Source organism: Musca domestica, unplaced genomic scaffold (assembly GCF_030504385.1).
Source record: "Musca domestica strain aabys unplaced genomic scaffold, Musca_domestica.polishedcontigs.V.1.1 4, whole genome shotgun sequence".
Lineage (NCBI taxonomy): Eukaryota > Metazoa > Arthropoda > Insecta > Diptera > Muscidae > Musca > Musca domestica.
The window spans coordinates 4,531,075-4,551,668 of NW_026712328.1; the positions used below are offsets into that span (position 1 = coordinate 4,531,075).

The 20,594-nt window shown below is 33.8% G+C and overlaps 1 protein-coding gene across 1 annotated transcript in view; it reads left to right on the forward strand.

Annotated features, from left to right (window-relative positions):
• The first annotated feature begins 1,531 nt into the window (after positions 1 to 1,531).
• Positions 1,532 to 20,594, forward strand: part of LOC101896963 (pinin) — a 70,037-nt gene continuing 50,974 nt past the window's right edge. The window contains exon 1 of the mRNA XM_059126894.1: positions 1,532 to 1,794. Coding sequence (XP_058982877.1) covers positions 1,667 to 1,794 — 128 coding nt within the window. The 5' untranslated portion in view covers positions 1,532 to 1,666. The remainder of the gene's footprint in view (positions 1,795 to 20,594) is intronic.

Here is a 20,594-nt window from a genome sequence, read left to right on the forward strand (position 1 = left end):
AACCCATTATGACCCACAAATACCAATTTTTAGACAAATCAGTGAAAAAATGTAAAAAAACTAAAATACTAAATATCGGGAGTTACCTTTATATGGGGGCTATACCACAACGTGGACCTATACATGCAATGTTTTGCCACACGCTCAGGGACCCGCTATGACCTACAAATACCAATTTTAAGACAAATCCGTGAAAAAATGTGGCATAAATCAAAATACCGAATATCGGGAGGTACTGTTATATGGGGACTATACCAAATTATGGACCCATACATGCAATGTTCCGCCACCGGAGCTGGAAACCATTATGACCCACAAATACCAATTTTTAGACAAATCGGTGAAAAAATGTGGTAAAAAAAACTAAACTATTAAATATCGGGAGGTACCTTTATATGGGGGCTATACCACAACGTGGACCTATACATGCAATGTTTTGCCACACGCTCAGGGACCCGCTATGACCTACAAATACCAATTTTAAGACAAATCCGTGAAAAAATGTGGCATAAATCATCAAAATACCGAATATCGGGAGGTACCGTTATATGGGGACTATACCAGAACGTGGACCGATATATCATTTTCAATACCAACCATCCTAGACACAATGCAAATAGCTCTGCTAAATTTTGGAGCTCTACGTCAAATAATGTGGGCTGTATCGTGATTTCAACAGACAGGCAGACAGACGGACAGACAGACAGGCGGACATCGTTAAATCGACTTAGAATTTTATGCTGATTATGAATATATATACTTTATGGGGTCTAAAACGAATATTTAGGGATGTTACAAACGGAATGACAAAGTTAATATACCCTCCTTTCCAAGGTAGAGGGTATAAAAAGCTTGAAATAATGGCTGCGCATATTAATGTCAAATTATAATGGAAAACGACGGCAGGATTTTAGTGCGGCTCTGTAATCCTTTTATGAAATGTCACAAAATATGCCTAGCCATGACTTTAAGCTTCTTATGTACTTACACACTTAAGGTGGGAATACATAAAGCGCTTATTCATCGGTCATCGGCTGGCTTCTTCGGAAATAAACAAAGGAGCCTAGGACAAATATCGAAGTAAGTCAACCTAAAACTTCTTTGTTCCTATACGAAGAAGCCAGTCGATGACTTAAGCCAACCAAATAAGCGCTTTAAGTATTCCTACCTTTAGTTCTGTTAAGCTGAACTAGTCATGGTAGAAAAATAAAAAAAAATCAATTTTGAAATTGAAAATTTTGAATGTTGCATTATTCAAATTTATAAAATCTGTAGAAAAATACATATCGTAAAAAGTGATTGGTGTCTTCTAAGAATACTTATAAAAATCTACTTATTTTGAAAGAAAAAAGGGAACATTTTAAAATTTTTGATATATCAATGTTCCCAAGCGTTGATGCATCTACCTGTATTCTTCTACTATGGAATTAGTGTTCAATATAAATACATGTGTTAACTTTAGTGGTGAAAAACGTCAAAGGCATACGTCGGGTATTAGGTAGACCAGTCATCATCAAAGCGACCCCTTAGTAGCTGGCAACGACGGCGTTGAATGCCAACTTAATTTAACGCCCGACTCTAACTTTAGTATGATTGGAACGTATTAAATATTAGTTTTGTTGATTAAAAAAGGTTTTACAAAAATTCGCTTTTATGGTAAACAAATATGGATACTAATTACAATCTCAGTTATGAATTACAACGAGATTTAGACGATGCAAGGAGTACGTTAGTTGTATTAAATGATAGCATAAAACGTATTGTGGGGCGATCCAAAAGTGGAAAGGATTTTAGGTAAGTCATTTGAACAGAATTCCAATATAATTGTGAACAAAATTTTGAAAGTGTAAATAAGAAATTGTTGCGAATTTTACTTTCAAGAAAATAAAAACTTAACAACTGTAGTTTAGTAAAAACTCTTTGATTTTCGATGTGATTCCTAAAATGCTAAAATGTGGGGTATTCTCTTTCTGCAATTCAGAGATATGGGTCTTTGAGCCCTATTTTTTAATTTATGATTGAGCTGGAAGACATAATTAAAACAGGTCTTTTTGGAAACGGATATCATAGAAAACTTACTTGACAAAAAACTGAAAAAGAATGTCCTGGATATAAAGCCGCGATGGTCGATTAACACTTCATTTAGCCGGAAACACAGAAGGGGGTTTAAAATTAAAACTTATTTGATATAGCAATCCCAAAAGAAAAGGAAAATTATTCCTATTCCCAAAGCTAAAGAAATCAACACAATTGAAAACATGAGACCTAAGTAGTTTCCTAACAGCGCTTTCTAAAGTTGCGAATACCTGATACGGCTGCATTTTCAATCATGTATAGATGATCATATATTTTTCTAAAATTATCAATACAGATTTGGATGTGGACTCAGCACTACTTTCCTTTTTGGTAAAACTAACCGACCTGATTAGAGAACAATGAGGTGATAGTGGTGTTCTTGTAGCACTGGATTATTATACGGGTTAATAGTTTTTTATTTATTTGTTTTCAATTTGGAATTTTGATTTTTCTGTGGATATTGATGCGTTATACCCCAAAGTTATAAATATGCTCCGAGAATTGTAATCAACTGATCTTTACTTGCGTTTCTTTGTGAAAAGAAATATTGCCTTTTCTATGCTATTTTCGGTATTTGCTACTGCATTGAAGTGATTTCTGGTACAACACATAAGTATTTTATGAGAATAGTAAAACTTGAAATTTTGCACGAGGGTTATTCTTGGTGCGTAGACTCGATAAGGCCGAGTTTTTGGTATTTCGTACTAAAAGGGTACTAAAACGGATAGAGCTAAAAACTTGAAATTCGACAAGAGAATCAAGGTTGGAAAATAAGTTAAATATATTAGGGAAGTTTTGGAAATGTGTACTGGTACCGCTTGGTTTAGGGTGAACAGATTAAGCTGGAATTTGAAAATTTTATATTGGGTGGTGTTTTGGAAATGTGTACTACAATTACACGAAAAGTACTAAATAGTACCATATTTGGTACAATTCGTTTTTAAACATATAGTGCTTGAAATCTGCATTAGGGTCGCTGTTCATGTGGAGACTGGACATATGTAGGTGGTTAGGAAGGAGGTTTTAGACATTACTTTTTGTTGGGGAAATCTTATAAACGAGATTCAGAATTGGAGGTTTTCGGATGATCACTCTTTTTCGGATCGTCGGTATATAAGGTTTGAACTAACACGGCCGCCGCCGAACCCAATACGTTTCCGGAACAAATCCAAGATTGACTGAATGGAGACTTGTAAAAGAAAGGCTAGGGCAAGAAAACATTGAATGGCTAAGCATAGATGACAATGCGTGCCTAAAGTTCCGGTATACCCCTAACGCACAGAGTGGTAAAAACTAAAAACGCGGACATTAATTGAAAATATAAAACTTGTCTTTTGTAATAAATGTTTTTAAACTATTATAGTACACTAAATTCTACTTCAGTACCGAAAATTTCAAAGTCATACGTTGTTTAGTTTTCTAATTTTACAGTGGCAAAATTGAGGAATATTTCACTTTTTCGCAAGAAGAAGAAAAAAATTATCTTTGGTTTTTTGAAGTGCAATAATTTAGTTTTTTACTCATTAAAAGTGATAATTTGAAAATTGAAACATCGAATACAGGTAGTTATCAGTATTTTAGAATAAAAAAGTTTTAAAAATAATAATATAAAAATATTTTAAAAATTAATTCAAAATATGACCATATTTTCGCCATATCCGAAAAGTGTATGGAGTTTTAAAAAAATAATATCGAGAAATTCTTAAAATTTTAATTTTGTATTTTAGTATGGAATGTCATTCTTCATAATCAACAAAAATCTCGTGCATTTTTTGCCGTTTTTGTTTAATTTAAAAAATTGTGAATAGTCAACAGAATAATATTTTGGGTTGAATGTACTTGATCTAGATCAATGATTGTTTGTTTTTTTTCTTTTTGTAGTTCTTCTTAAACCACTTTCTCTTGCGGTTTTATCCTATTCTTAAATATAAAAATAATCCAGTCTCTTTAAATATCAGCGGTGAGGTTACATTCCTCATCTTTAACTTTAACTGATGATCCAATTTAAGACAATGAGAGAGATTTAAAGGAGAAACACCATAGTCATGATTTTTTAAAAATCTGTTACATATTTTTTTAATGCATTGATAAGTTTTTGACCTACTTCAGATTATTGTTATTTCTTTTTTATAAGAATATGTAGTCTTTTTGTCTTCAGATTTAAGAAGAGTTTTAAGAGAATGAATTATTTTTCTAGGCTTAACTCAATTCGAGAGCACTTTCGATATAAAGATGTATACACTAGCAGTATGCATTGATATCAAAGGTGCTTTCAATAATCCCACCACGGTTACACTCATCCAATCCCTAGACAATTTTCTGGTTCATCGGGCTCTCAGGGACACACTGGATATTCAAAAGCTTGAATCTTCTAACATACGCATCAGTAGTCTGGTAGACAGCAATGGATAAAAAAGTAATACCAAAATATTACAGAAAGACACAGTAACTATTGCTTTAGAGACAATTCTATATGTACACCCAATAGATATTCAGATACGGTACGAGGCGGCCGTCGCGGTCATAAGGCTCAGATTGAAAATATTGCCGTAATCAGGTTAAAAAGACCTACACATGATAAACTTAACTAAAGCCATATTAACTAATACTAATTTAAGTGTGGCTACATTAAACCAACCATATTTTGATATCTTCTTCCGATTTCTCTTCCCTGGTCTTTGGACTAATGCTCAAAAATAAATTTACGATACAGTGGAGAAGTTATGGGATTCACACCTATTATTAAAATAATTTCCCATACATTTGGTTCCCACTTCCCATTGTTGTTATTATGAATTTTGCTTTCCCCAAATGGCAATGTTCGAATGAAACGATATAGGAATGAAATTTCACATTTGGTAACATTTATTCTCTTTGAAATTGCATGGGATTTTTTGAAAATATGAAAAATGTCTGAAATGACATACGAAAACAATTTCACAGTTATCAGCAAATATAATTATTTGTTCGAAAATGTCAGCTGATTTTATTTGTTCCCATAATTTGGTAATAGTAATAATAGTAAGTAATAATTTCCACGAAATTTTATTTTGTGAATGGGAATTCGTATTCCCTTTGTGAATGGGAACTCCCATTTATTCTGTAATAGAAGTCATTGTAACCGACCATATTGAACTTTTAAGGATGACATGTACATACTTCAGAGACTTGGTAATATCTTTAGTTTTTGGATCTTGATTTAATTCTATTCCAAAATTCAAATTCAAGCGACCTAAGTTTTTCATATCATCTGCAATAAAATTTAAATAAATTTCAATCGAATATCCTATGACGCTTTGATATTTCTAGAATATAAAAAATATTTTTTATGTATTTATTATTTACTAGCTGGCCCGGTCCGCGTTGCCGGCCCGTAGTTTTTGTCTATTATGTATATTTGTCAAAGCATAGTTATTCACAGATATGACTGATATAAGTGATCACGTACTGGTCGATTAAAAGTGTTTTAAAATATCTGTACCCATATTTATGCCGTGGTCTTTATTATTTAAACCGTGGGCTTCAAATGTGTGCATGTGCTATACAAATCTATTAAAAAGTATATATCAATCTTATCCCCATGTAAGGGAACAAATTAATTTTTAGTATAGTAAAAATCGTAGCAAAATTTTCCAGTCAAATGAGCAGTAATTTGGAATTTACTGTATTTTGTACACTTCATAATTGAGTCCTCATAAGTTCCCCTAATCATGTCGGTCTGTTTTCCACACGGACAAATTCTAAAATTTGTAGATATGTTGAAATTTTTGTGTAAGATTTTAACCCCCAAATTTACATTTTTAGCCACATCCTTTGAAATATGGTAAAATCAGGAGGTACCTTTATATAGGCACTACTCCGAAACATCGACCTACATTGAAAACTTTCTTCTACCCTTATAATCCAAGATGACAAATCAAAAATATAGCAGAACAACATAGCATGGCAAACTGAAAAAAAATTTCGCGTGATTTAAATAAGTAAAAATAGTTTTTTATTTTTTTTCAATTGATTTGGCTCAATTGATAAATGTGGTCCTACTCTGAAAATTTCAAATTTTATGCGAAGAGGTTCTCTACCCCCTTAGAAACAAAGATGCCAAAAAAGGGCCAAAAAATGAAAAAGTGGTCAAGACCCCAAAAATAGCTTAAATCATACGATGGTTATATAAATATGAAATCGGGTAGTACCCTTATCCGTGAGTTATGATCGATATCATGACCTGCAAAAGCGATTTACTAAAAGTCCCATTCGCTCTACTATTTTGCACCCTTTATATTTGGTATTTTACTGATTGTACTCTCAAAGAATTTTGCATTTTGAGCTCTCATTGGACGGATTATTGTCACATGAAAGAAGTAGGTCCACACTTTGAAATGAGCCCCATTAGGCATTTTCGATCATTTTTGTTTGTTTTAATGTGTTCGCATCTTCCGGCTGAACCACGATGTCGGCCCTGGAGTTGAAAGTGAAAAAATTTGGTGAAAATTTGTATATAGTGAAAAATTATTCTTTATTTTGTTTACAAAAAATCCACTGAATTAAATATGATAATACAAATGGAAAAAAATTGACAAAAGAAGAATAACAAATTGAAAAAAATCTCTACAGTAAATGTTTAAAGATACTTACAAAGTTTGTCAATAGAATGTACTATTATTTTAAAAATCGATTCCATTGACAATTTTTTTTCCAATTTTTTCCCGATTTGAGATTTTCTGCTATGAGATCTCTTTTTCGTGATTTTTTAGCGATTTTGAAGAAGGAAATATCTTTTAACTTTTGTTTGACCTCGTTAAATTATTTTGATATCACCTATTCCGTTTCGCCACCACATAATTCGGTACTACACTTCCATGTAACCCGACATCAATTTCAGTTCTCAAGAAATCAAGTCAATTAAATAAATTGGTATTAATATTCGAATTAAAAAATTAAAAATGTAAAAAACACTACAAATATACATTAGAAAAAAGTAATTCAAAATGGAACAAAATCATGCAAAATAAACATTACTATTGTACATTTCAAAAGTCAAAATGAAAATGTTAATATATCACATTTTTACGCGATTTTTTTGGATATTATCTTTTTGGACAGGAGACAATTTTGTATGAATCGTTAAAATCAGTTCAGCGGTTCTTAAGTTATAGGCGTAGTAACTAACACAACTTTCTTTTATATATATAAATTATACCATCCACCATACTACGAAGGGTATATTAACTTTGTCATTCCGTTTGTAACTCCTCGAAATACTCCTGTCAGACCCAACAAAGTATGTATATTCTTGATCACCGTAAAATTCTAAGTCGATTAAGCGATGTCCGTCTGTGTGTCTATCTGTTGTAATCACGCTATCTTTCGAACGAATTGAGATAGATGGCTACAATTTTCCACACATGTTTATTTTGATAGTAGGCAGGTTAAGTTCGTAAATGGGCTATGTAGGTCCACGTTTTCATATAGCCCCCATATAACGGTACCTCCCGATATTCGGTACTTTGTTGATTTTAGCGACATTATTCACCGGAATTGTTTCAGATTTGGTATTTGAAGTTCCAAATGGAGGCTACAGCCTAAGACAGAAAATTGTTTATGCAGGTCCACGTCTTCGTATAGCCCCCATATAACGGTACCTCCTTACAATGGGTATTTTGATGATTTTAACGACATTATTTCCCGGAATTGTTTCAAATTTGGCATTTGAAATTGGTAATGGATACTACAACCTATGTCAGAAAATTTTATGTGCAGGTCCACGTCTTCGTATAGCCTACCTATAACGGTACCTCCCAATATTCGGTATTTTGATGACTTTAGGTACAATACTCACCGAAATTGTTTGAGATGTTGTATTTGAAGTTCGTAATGGATGCTATAGCCTGTGATAGAGAGTTGTCTGTGCAGGTCCAGGTCTTTGTATTGCTCCGATATAATGGCACCTCCCGATATAACGGCTACATTATTCACCGTTTATTTCACGTTTCGAATTTGAATATGGTAATGGCTTATGACAAACAAAGGTCCACGTCGTATAGACCCCAGTATAACGGCTATATTCGGTATTTTTAAGATTTTAACAGAAGTTTTAGCGGATGTTATTTTTTGAAAGTTTCCAAATTCGTTCCAAATGGTGGGTGGAGGGTATTCTAAGTTCGGCCCGGCCAAACTTACTGCTTTATAACTTGTATTTAGAGTATATATAATATATTTTTAGAGTATAAATATAAGTTTTTGGAACCGCCCATGGCCCCATGGCTAGGTTACTGTACAAATTGAAAATAAATAAATATAAATAAAATATAAACAGTTGCCTAGCCCATAGGGCAATGGACTCAAAGACCTAAAATGGTAAAGACTAGACAAAATGCATTCAGACCAAATGGTCAAGGGACAATGTTAATATAAAAAACACATTTATAGAAAAAAATGACAAATAAAAGTTTGAAAAATTCAAAAATCGGGTTTCAAAATTATATTCTATAGACTTTCCCAATTATTGCATATTGCCTAAGCGGTTTTAATCGCTTAACATTGCTAACTATGTTGTTACGATATCATAACAACAGAAGTATTTTTACAGGGTTGCCATATCTTGACTCTGGCTTGTCCCATCTTTATACTTCTATGTCATTGATGGACTGTTCTAAAAACTTCTATACATGACTACTCTAAAATTATTTATAACATTCTTAATCTAGGTTAGGTTAAAGGATGCGCACTTGCTACTCCACTTGGCGAAGGGAAAAGGAAGTATAGAAGTAAAGAGATAGTGATATAAAATAGATTGTGTTGTCATTTTAGTCGTCTGGATAACTGGAGAATTACTGTTGGGTCAATATGGGAAAGTAAAGATATTTCATACAGAATTTGCTTACCCTTGATCATCTGACTAAAAAAGAATTGGACAGTGGCAGAATAAGTGTTCCGCAATTTTTATCTCCTCCTCGTCTTGACAAATCCTGCTATAGACTCAGCTCTCTGAGATGACGTTATGGCGGTGCCGTCTAGTTCCTCATCGGAGAGAGGTGAGTCGTTCCCAAAGCCAGATGGAACACTCCTGGCTGAGCCTTATGGTTTTAGTTTTCTCGAGAACAGCGGAGAACTGTTCGCTCTGTCTTTGGATACTTTCCCAAACTACGTATCTGATCCTAAGCTGAGGCTCGTCCCCACCCGCATTAAAAATCGAAGCTTGGAAAATGGACTGGGGGGTGCCGCTACTAAAGCCAGGCAAGAATGCCAGCAATGGCGAATCGTGCAGGCCGATTTCGCTTTTGTCGGCAGTATCTAAGACTCTCAAGGCTTTACTCCTCCAAAAAAAAAAAATAATAATAATATAGAGGAAGCTATCCAGTTGCCAACCATCAGCCGTCAACAACATAGTACCACAACAGCATTACACACCATTTCCACACATATTAGTAGAGGATTGAACCAAAACAAGCCGTGTGATAGAACAGTGTTGGTATACCTTTACATGTCAAAGGTATTTGATATGGTCAATCATTCCATACTGTTTGAGGACGTACAGAGAACTACCCTCCAGCCAAGTTTAAAACGTTGGACATTATATGTGTGGACGCCAGTCGTACGTAGAATTTCGGAACAAGAAGTCCCAAGCCCGTAGAGTGAAACAGGGAGTTCCCCAAGGTGGGATGATATCTTCGGAACTGTTTTACCTCTACCTTTCCGGAATTCCACCCCCTCCAGGCGTAATAGAGATCGTAACATATGTGGATGATTGTACACGATTGATCATGGCGTCGGGCCCAGTGGTCGATGACATATGTGAAAGGTTGAATCCCTATCTCGCGTAGCTTGTCGCATACTTCCACCCGAGGAATATGAAAATATCCGCCACGAAATCAATGGCCACCACATTGTTTGCGGAGATGGGAATGCAGCTGAATGAGCAGGTCGATTGAAATTTAATACCGACCACGAACTACCCCAAGATTATAGGGGTCACATTCGACAGCATGTTCGAGTCTTCCGCGTGAGCCACAGCTATCTGCGACAAGATGAAAAGTAGGAACAAGGTCCTCCAGGCGCTAGCTGGCAGTACTTATGGTGCGGACAAGGAAACCTTGTTGACCTCTTATAGCGCGATAGGTCGGTCTATGGTCAGTTGTGCGGCTCCAGCGAATACTAATGCTACGCAGTGGAAGCAGATCCGACAGGGGCCTCCTCATGACACCAGTGGACCATCTACATGAGGAGGCTAAAGTCCTTCCCTTACGTCAGCATAAGCATATGCTTTCGTTGCAGTAGTTGCTTGGGTGTTCATGGGAGAATCATCCAAACCATCGATCTTGAGAGGGAGGTCCAACGCTAGAGAGAACCTCTGGATCAAGAAGCCTATCAGGCACGTCTGAGAGGCATTCATACCGATGCAGTCGTAGATGCTATCAGCAATTACAGGATGAATGCCGTCCTCAAAGATTACGATTCATAAAACAGTGAGAAAGAATTCTCTGACCTGTATGGTACAAAGCAATTCTTTGTATCGCTTGTTTGTCCTATATTAATATATGGTCAGTGGTATGGGACCATAATTATGCTATATATTCTCCTAATTGCATTACCGTCCCATACTAGCAGACTAAAATTATTTCGATTACCCCCATAACGTATTATGTTTAATACCATAATAAAATTTAAAATCTTAAAAGGTAATGTGCTTTTGGACTATTTTCTTCTTTTAGAATTTGTTGCCAGAATCCCAAACTTGCAAGAATCCACTAGTTTTGCAATTTTTTCCGATATCATAAAGGGAAAAAATTAAAAAAAATTATCGTAGTAAAAACTTATCGTATCGTAGTAAAAACTTTTACATCCTTGCAGTTCTGGAACATAGCTTATATCACATATAGATTAAGCAGGTAATATCAGTTTTTAAACACTGAACTGAACTAGGGACGTTCGAACAAAACATTTCGGGTCAAATCAAACGTGTTATTATTAATGCCTCCCTTAATGGTGACCTCGGAATACCTTACCACTAGGTCATACATTTCATCTTCCATTGTATCACATTGAGGCTAATTAACAACACAAATTAAAAATCACAAAAAAAACAAAAACAGTTTATGTCCTCTGCTACACATAAAACACCACTAACCTCCTGTGCTATAGCTTCCGTAAGAAATGTAATCTTGTATTTGTATGGCTTAATTTGAAATTTCTGGTTTTAGACACGATTCTGTCACACCAAAAATATATTAAGATTTTCCCCTCTAAAATGTTTCCCAATTCATGGCTTTTAAATGAATATTGGAATATTTACATGTCCAACATTAAAATTTTCCCTAAAATTACATAGCTGATTCAACAAAAAATTATTATCATTAAAAATTTAATCAAAGTTCCACATTAAGTGCATTTATTTGTAAATTGCACACTTCTGAACATTTTTACAGAAATTCGTGAAAATGTCCACATCCCAAAATTTTGACTGTCCATAGAAAAAAATAGAACCAATGATTTTATAGCAGAATGGATGATGTAAATCGCATACGCCATTGTCAGAACGACACTAAATGCATTTATTTGTTAATTGCGCACTTCTGAACATTTTTACAGAAATTCGTGAAAATGTGGATATCCCAATATTTTGACTGTCCATATCAAAAATAGAACCAATAAGTTTATAGCAGAATGGATGATGCAGAATCGCATACGCCATTGTCAGAACGACATTAAGTGCATTTATTCGTAAATTGCACACTTCTGAACATTTTTACAGAAATTCGTGAATATGTCCACATCCCAAAATTTTGACTGTCCATTGAAAAAATAGAACCAATGATTTTATAGCAGAATGGATGATGCAGAATCGCATACGCCATTGTCAGAACGACATTAGGTGCATTTATTCGTAAATTGCACACTTCTGAACATTTTTACAGAAATTCGTGAATATGTCCACATCTCAAAATTTTGACTGTCCATAGAAAAAATAGAACCAATGATTTTATAGCAGAATGGATGATGCAGAATCGCATACGCCATTGTCAGAACGACATTAAGTACATTTATTTGTTAATTGCACACTTCTGAAATTTTTTTTCAGAAATTCGTAAAAATGTCGATGTCCCAGAATTTTGACTGTCCATAGAAAAAATAGAACCAATGAGTTTATAGCAGAATGGATGATGCAGAATCGCATACTCCATTGTCAGATATTTAATGCATTTATTTGCTAATTGCACACTTCTGAACATTTTTACAGAAATTCGTGAAAATGTCGATATCCCAAAATTTTGACTGTAGATAGAAAAAATAGAAGCAAAAGAGATTATAGCAGAATGGATGATGCAGAATCGCATACGCCATTGTCAGAATCAGACTAAATGCATTTATTTGTTAATTGCACACTTCTGAACATTTTTACAGAAATTCTTAAAAATGTCGATATCCCAGAATTTTGACTGTCCATAGAAAAAATAGAACCAATGAGTTTATAGCAGAATGGATGATGCAGAATCGCATACGCCATTGTCAGAACGATATTTAATGCATTTATTTGCTAATTGCACACTTCTGAACATCTTTCGGAAATTCGTGAAAATGTCGATATCCCTAAATTTTGACTGTCCATAGAAAAAATAGATGCAAAGAGATTATAGCAGAATGGATGATGCAGAATGGCATACGCCATTGTCAGAACGACACTAAATGCATTTATTTGTTAATTGCACACTTCTGAACAGTTTTACAGAAATTCTTAAAAATGTCGATATCCCAAAATTTTGACTGTCCATAGAATAAATAGAACCAATGAGTTTATAGCAGAATGGATGATGCAGAATCGCATACGCCATTGTCAGAACGACATTAAGTGCATTTATTGGAAATTGCACACTTCTGAACATTTTTACAAAAATTCGTGAAAATGTCCACATCCCAAAATTAGGCTGTCCATAGCAAAAATAGAAACAATTAGTTTATAGCAGAATGGATGATGCAGAATCGCATACTCCATTGTCAGAACGACATTAAGTACATTTATTTGTTAATTGCACACTTCTGAAATTTTTTTCAGAAATTCGTAAAAATGTCGATGTCCCAGAATTTTGACTGTCCATAGAAAAAATAGAACCAATGAGTTTATAGCAGAATGGATGATGCAGAATCGCATACTCCATTGTCAGATATTTAATGCATTTATTTGCTAATTGCACACTTCTGAACATTTTTACAGAAATTCGTGAAAATGTCGATATCCCAAAATTTTGACTGTAGATAGAAAAAATAGAAGCAAAAGAGATTATAGCAGAATGGATGATGCAGAATCGCATACGCCATTGTCAGAACGAGACTAAATGCATTTATTTGTTAATTGCACACTTCTGAACATTTTTACAGAAATTCTTAAAAATGTCGATATCCCAGAATTTTGACTGTCCATAGAAAAAATAGAACCAATGAGTTTATAGCAGAATGGATGATGCAGAATCGCATACGCCATTGTCAGAACGATATTTAATGCATTTATTTGCTAATTGCACACTTCTGAACATTTTTACAGAAATTCTTAAAAATGTCGTTATCGCTAAATTTGGACTGTCCATAGAAAAAATAGAACCAATGAGTTTATAGCAGAATGGATGATGCAGAATCGCATACTCCATTGTCAGAACGATATTTAATGCATTTATTTGCTAATTGCACACTTCTGAACATTTTTACAGAAATTCGTGAAAATGTCGATATCCCAAAATTTTGACTGTCCATAGAAAAAATAGAACCAATGATTTTTAGCAGAATGGATGATGCAGAATCGCATACGCCATTGTCAGAACGACATTAAATGCATTTATTTGTTAATTGCACACTTCTGAACATTTTTACAGAAATTCGTGAAAATGTCGTTATCCCTAAATTTTGACTGCCCATAGAATAAATAGAACCAATGAGTTTATAGCAGAATGGATTATGCAGAATCGCATACGCCATTGTCAGAACGACATTAAGTGCATTTATTTGTTAATTGCACACTTCTGAATTTTTTTTTCAGAAATTCGTAAAAATGTCGATGTCCCAGAATTTTGACTGTCCATAGAAAAAATAGAAGCAAAAGAGATTATAGCAGAATGGATGATGCAGAATCGCATACGCCATTGTCAGAACGACATTAAGTGATTTATTTGTTAATAGTACACTTCTGAACATTTTTACAGAAATTCGTGAAAATGTCGATATCCCAAAATTTAGACTGTCCATAGCAAAAATAGAACCAATGAGTTTATAGCAGAATGGATGATGCAGAATCGCATACGCCATTGTCAGAACGACATTAAGTGCATTTATTGGTAAATTGCACACTTCTGAACATTTTTACAAAAATTCGTGAAAATGTCCACATCCCAAAATTTTGATTGTCCATAGAAAAAATAGAACCAATGATTTTATAGCAGAATGGATGATGCAGAATCGCATACGCCATTGTCAAAACGATATTTAATGCATTTATTTGTTAATTGCACACTTCTGAACATCTTTACAGAAATTCGTGTAAATGTCGATATCCCTAAATTTTGACTGTCCATAGAAAAAATAGAAGCAAAGAGATTATAGCAGAATGGATGATGCAGAATGGCATACGCCATTGTCAGAACGACACTAAATGCATTTATTTGTTAATTGCACACTTCTGAACAGTTTTACAGAAACTCTTAAAAATGTCGATATCCCAAAATTTTGACTGTCCATAGAATAAATAGAACCAATGAGTTTATAGCAGAATGGATGATGCAGAATCGCATACGCCATTGTCAGAACGACATTAAGTGCATTTATTGGTAAATTGCACACTTCTGAACATTTTTACAAAATTCGTGAAAATGTCCACATCCCAAAATTTTGATTGTCCATAGAAAAAATAGAACCAATGATTTTATAGCAGAATGGATGATGCAGAATCGCATACGCCATTGTCAGAACGATATTTAATGCATTTATTTGTTAATTGCACACTTCTGAACATTTTACAGAAATTCGTGAAAATGTCGATATCCCAAAATTTAGACTGTCCATAGCAAAAATAGAACCAATTAGTTTATAGCAGAATGGATGATGCAGAATCGCATACGCCATTGCCAGAACGACATTAAGTACATTTATTTGTTAATTGCACACTTCTGAAATTTTTTTCAGAAATTCGTAAAAATGTCGATGTCTCAGAATTTTCACTGTCCATAGAAAAAATAGAACCAATGAGTTTATAGCAGAATGGATGATGCAGAATCGCATACTCCATTGTCAGATATTTAATGCATTTATTTGCTAATTGCACACTTCTGAACATTTTTACAGAAATTCGTGAAAATGTCGATATCCCAAAATTTTGACTGTCCATAGAAAAAATAGAAGCAAAAGAGATTATAACAGAATGGATGATGCAGAATCGCATACGCCATTGTCAGAACGAGACTAAACGCATTTATTTGTTAATTGCACACTTCTGAACATTTTTACAGAAATTCTTAAAAATGTCGATATCCCAGAATTTTGACTGTCCATAGAAAAAATAGAACCAATGAGTTTATAGCAGAATGGATGATGCAGAATCGCATACGCCATTGTCAGAACGGCCTTAAGTGCATTTATTTGCTAATTGCACACTTCTGAACATCTTTACAGAAATTCGTGAAAATGTCGATATCCCTAAATTTTGACTGTCCATAGAAAAATAGAAGCAAAGAGATTATAGCAGAATGGATGATGCAGAATGGCATACGCCATTGTCAGAACGACACTAAATGCATTTATTTGTTAATTGCACACTTCTGAACAGTTTTACAGAAATTCTTAAAAATATCGATATCCCAAAATTTTGACTGTCCATAGAATAAATAGAACCAATGAGTTTATAGCAGAATGGATGATGCAGAATCGCATACGCCATTGTCAGAACGACACTAAATGCATTTATTTGTTAATTGCACACTTCTGAACATTTTTACAGAAATTCGTAAAATGTCGATGTCCCAGAATTTTGACTGTTCATAGAAAAAATAGAACCAATTAGTTTATAGCAGAATGGATGATGCAGAATCGCATACGCCATTGTCAGAACGACATTAAGTACATTTATTTGTTAATCGCACACTTCTGAATTTTTGTTTCAGAAATTCGTAAAATGTCGATGTCCCAGAATTTTGACTGTCCATAGAAAAAATAGAACCAATGAGTTTATAGCAGAATGGATGATGCAGAATCCCATACGCCATTGTCAGAACGATATTTAATGCATTTATTTGCTATTTGCACACTTCTGAACAGTTTTACAGAAATTCTTAAAAATGTCGATATCCCAAAATGTTGACTGTCCATAGAAAAAATAGAAGCAAAGAGATTATAGCAGAATGGATGATGCAGAATCGCATACGCCATTGTCAGAGCGAGACTAAATGCATTTATTTGTTAATTGCACGCTTCTGAACATTTTTACAGAAATTCTTAAAAATGTCGATATCCCAGAATTTTGACTGTCCATAGAAAAAATAGAACCAATGAGTTTATAGCAGAATGGATGATGCAGAATCGCATACGCCATTGTCAGAACGATATTAATGCATTTATTTGTTAATTGCACACTTCTGAACATTTTTACAGAAATTCTTAAAAATGTCGATATCCCAGAATTTTGATTGTCCATAGAAAAAATAGAACCAATGAGTTTATAGCAGAATGGATGATGCAGAATCGCATACGCCATTGTCAGAACGAGACTAAATGCATTTATTTGCTAATTGCACACTTCTGAACATCTTTACAGAAATTCGTGAAAATGTCGATATCCCTAAATTTTGACTGTCCATAGAAAAAATAGAAGCAAAAGAGATTATAGCAGAATGGATGATGCAGAATCGCATACTCCATTGTCAGATATATAATGCATTTATTTGCTAATTGCACACTTCTGAACATTTTTACAGAAATTCCATAGAAAAAATAGAAGCAAAAGAGATTATAGCAGAATGGATGATGCAGAATCGCATACGCCATCGTCAGAACGAGACTAAATGCATTTATTTGTTAATTGCACACTTCTGAACATTTTTACAGAAATTCTTAAAAATGTCGATATCCCAGAATTTTGACTGTCCATAGAAAAAATAGAACCAATGAGTTTATAGCAGAATGGATGATGCAGAATCGCATACGCCATTGTCAGAACGACATTAAGTGCATTTATTTGTTAATTGCACACTTCTGAACATTTTTACAGAAATTCTTAAAAATGTCGATATCCCAGAATTTTGACTGTCCATAGAAAAAATAGAAGCAAAGAGATTATAGCAGAATGGATGATGCAGAATCGCATACTCCATTGTTAGATATTTAATGCATTTATTTGCTAATTGCACACTTCTGAACATCTTTACAGAAATTCGTGAAAATGTCGATATCCCAAAATTTTGACTTTCCATAGAATAAATAGAACCAATTTGTTTATAGCAGAACGGATGATGCAGAATGGCATACGCCATTGTCAGAACGACATTAAGTGTATTTATTCGTAAATTGCACACTTCTGAACATTTTTACAAACATTCGTGAAAATGTCCACATCCCAAAATTTTGACTGTCCATAGAAAAAAATAGAACCAATGATTTTATAGCAGAATGGATGATGCAGAATCGCATACACCATTGTCAGAACGACATTAACTGCATTTATTTGTTAATTGCACACTTCTGAACATTTTTACAGAAATTCGTGAAAATGTCGATATCCCAAAATGTAGACTGTCCATAGCAAAAATAGAACCAATTAGTTTATAGCAGAATGGATGATGCAGAATCGCATACGCTATTGTCAGAACGACATTAAGTACATTTATTTGTTAATTGCACACTTCTGATTTTTTTTTTTCAGAAATTCGTAAAAATGTCGATGTCCCTAAATTTTGACTGTAAATAGAAAAAATAGAACCAATTAGTTTATAGCAGAATGGATGATGCAGAATCGCATACGCAATTGTCAGAACGATATTTAATGCATTTATTTGCTAATTACACACTTCTGAACATTTTTACAGAAATTCTTAAAAATGTCGTTATCCCTAAATTTTGACTGTCCACAGAATAAATAGAACCAATGAGTTTATAGCAGAATGGATGATACAGAATCGCATACGCCATTGTCAGAACGACATTAAGTGATTTATTTGTTAATTGTACACTTCTGAACATTTTTACAGAAATTCGTGAAAATGTCGATATCCCAAAATTTAGACTGTCCATAGCAAAAATAGAACCAATGAGTTTATAGCAGAATGGATGATGCAGAATCGCATACGCCATGTCAGAACGACGTTAAGTACATTTATTTGTTAATTGCACACTTCTGAAATTTTTTTCAGAAATTCGTAAAAATGTCGATGTCCCAGAATTTTGACTGTCCATAGAAAAAATAGAACCAATGAGTTTATAGCAGAATGGATGATGCAGAATCGCATACGCCATTGTCAGAACGACATTAAGTACATTTATTTGTTAATTGCACACTTCTGAAATTTTTTTCAGAAATTCGTAAAAATGTCCACATCCCAAAATTTTGACTGTCCATAGAAAAAATAGAACCAATGATTTTATAGCAGAATGGATGATGCAGAATCGCATATACCATTGTCAGAACGACATTAACTGCATTTATTTGTTAATTGCACATTTCTGAACATTTTTACAGAAATTCGTGAAAATGTCGATATCCCAAAATTTAGACTGTCCATAGCAAAAATAGAACCAATTAGTTTATAGCAGAATGGATGATGCAGAATCGCATACGCTATTGTCAGAACGATATTAAGTACATTTATTTGTTAATTGCACACTTCTGATTTTTTTTTTTTCAGAAATTCGTAAAAATGTCGATGTCCCAGAATTTGACTGTCCATAGAAAAAATAGAACCAATGAGTTTATAGCAGAATGGATGATGCAGAATCGCATACGCCATTGTCAGAACGATATTTAATGCATTTATTTGCTAATTACACACTTCTGAACATTTTTACAGAAATTCTTAAAAATGTCGTTATCCCTAAATTTTGACTGTCCATAGAATAAATAGAACCAATGAGTTTATAGCAGAATGGATGATGCAGAATCGCATACGCCATTGTCAGAACGAGACTAAATGCATTTATTTGTTAATTGCACACTTCTGAACATTTTTACAGAAATTCTTAAAAATGTCGACATCCCAGAATTTGACTGTCCATAGAAAAAATAGAACCAATGAGTTTATAGCAGAATGGATGATGCAGAATCGCATACGCCATTGTCAGAACGATATTTAATGCATTTATTTGTTAATTGCACACTTCTGAACATTTTTACAGAAATTCTTAAAAATGTCGATATCCCAGAATTTTGACTGTCCATAGAAAAAATAGAACCAATGAGTTTATAGCAGAATGGATGATGCAGAATCGCATACGCCATTGTCAGAACGATATTTAATGCATTATTTGCTAATTGCACACTTCTGAACAGTTTTACAGAAATTCTTAAAAATATCGATATCCCAAAATTTTGACTGTCCATAGAAAAAATAGAACCAATGAGTTATAGCAGAATGGATGATGCAGAATCGCATACGCCATTGTCAGAACGATATTTAATGCATTTATTTGCTAATTGCACACTTCTGAACATCTTTACAGAAATTCGTGAAAATGTCGATATCCCTAAATTTTGACTGTCCATAGAAAAAATAGAAGCAAAGAGATTATAGCAGAATGGATGATGCAGAATGGCATACGCCATTGTCAGAACGACATTAAGTACATTTATTTGTTAATTGCACACTTCTGAACATCTTTACAGAAATTCGTGAAAATGTCGATATCCCTAAATTTTGACTGTCCATAGAAAAATAGAACCAATGAGTTTATAGCAGAATGGATGATGCAGAATCGCATACGCCATTGTCAGAACGATATTTAATGCATTTAATTGCTAATTGCACACATTAAACAGTTTACAGAAATTCGTGAAAATGTCAATATCCCAAAATTTAGACTGTCCATAGCAAAATAGAACCAATTAGTTTATAGCAGAATGGATGATGCAGAATCGCATACGCCATTGCCAGAACGATATTTAATGCATTTATTTGCTAATTGCACACTTCTGAACAGTTTTACAGAAATTCGTGAAATGTCAAAATCCCAAAATTTAGACTGTCCATAGCAAAAATAGAACCAATTAGTTTATAGCAGAATGGATGATGCAGAATCGCATACGCCATTGTCAGAACGACATTAAGTGATTTATTTGTTAATTGTACACTTCTGAACATTTTTACAGAAATTCGTGGAAAATGTCGATATCCCAAAATTTAGACTGTCCATAGCAAAAATAGAACCAATGAGTTTATAGCAGAATGGATGATGCAGAATCGCATACGCCATTGTCAGAACGACATTAAGTGATTTATTGTTAATTGTACACTTCTGAACATTTTTACAGAAATTCTTAAAATGTCGTTATCCCTAATTTT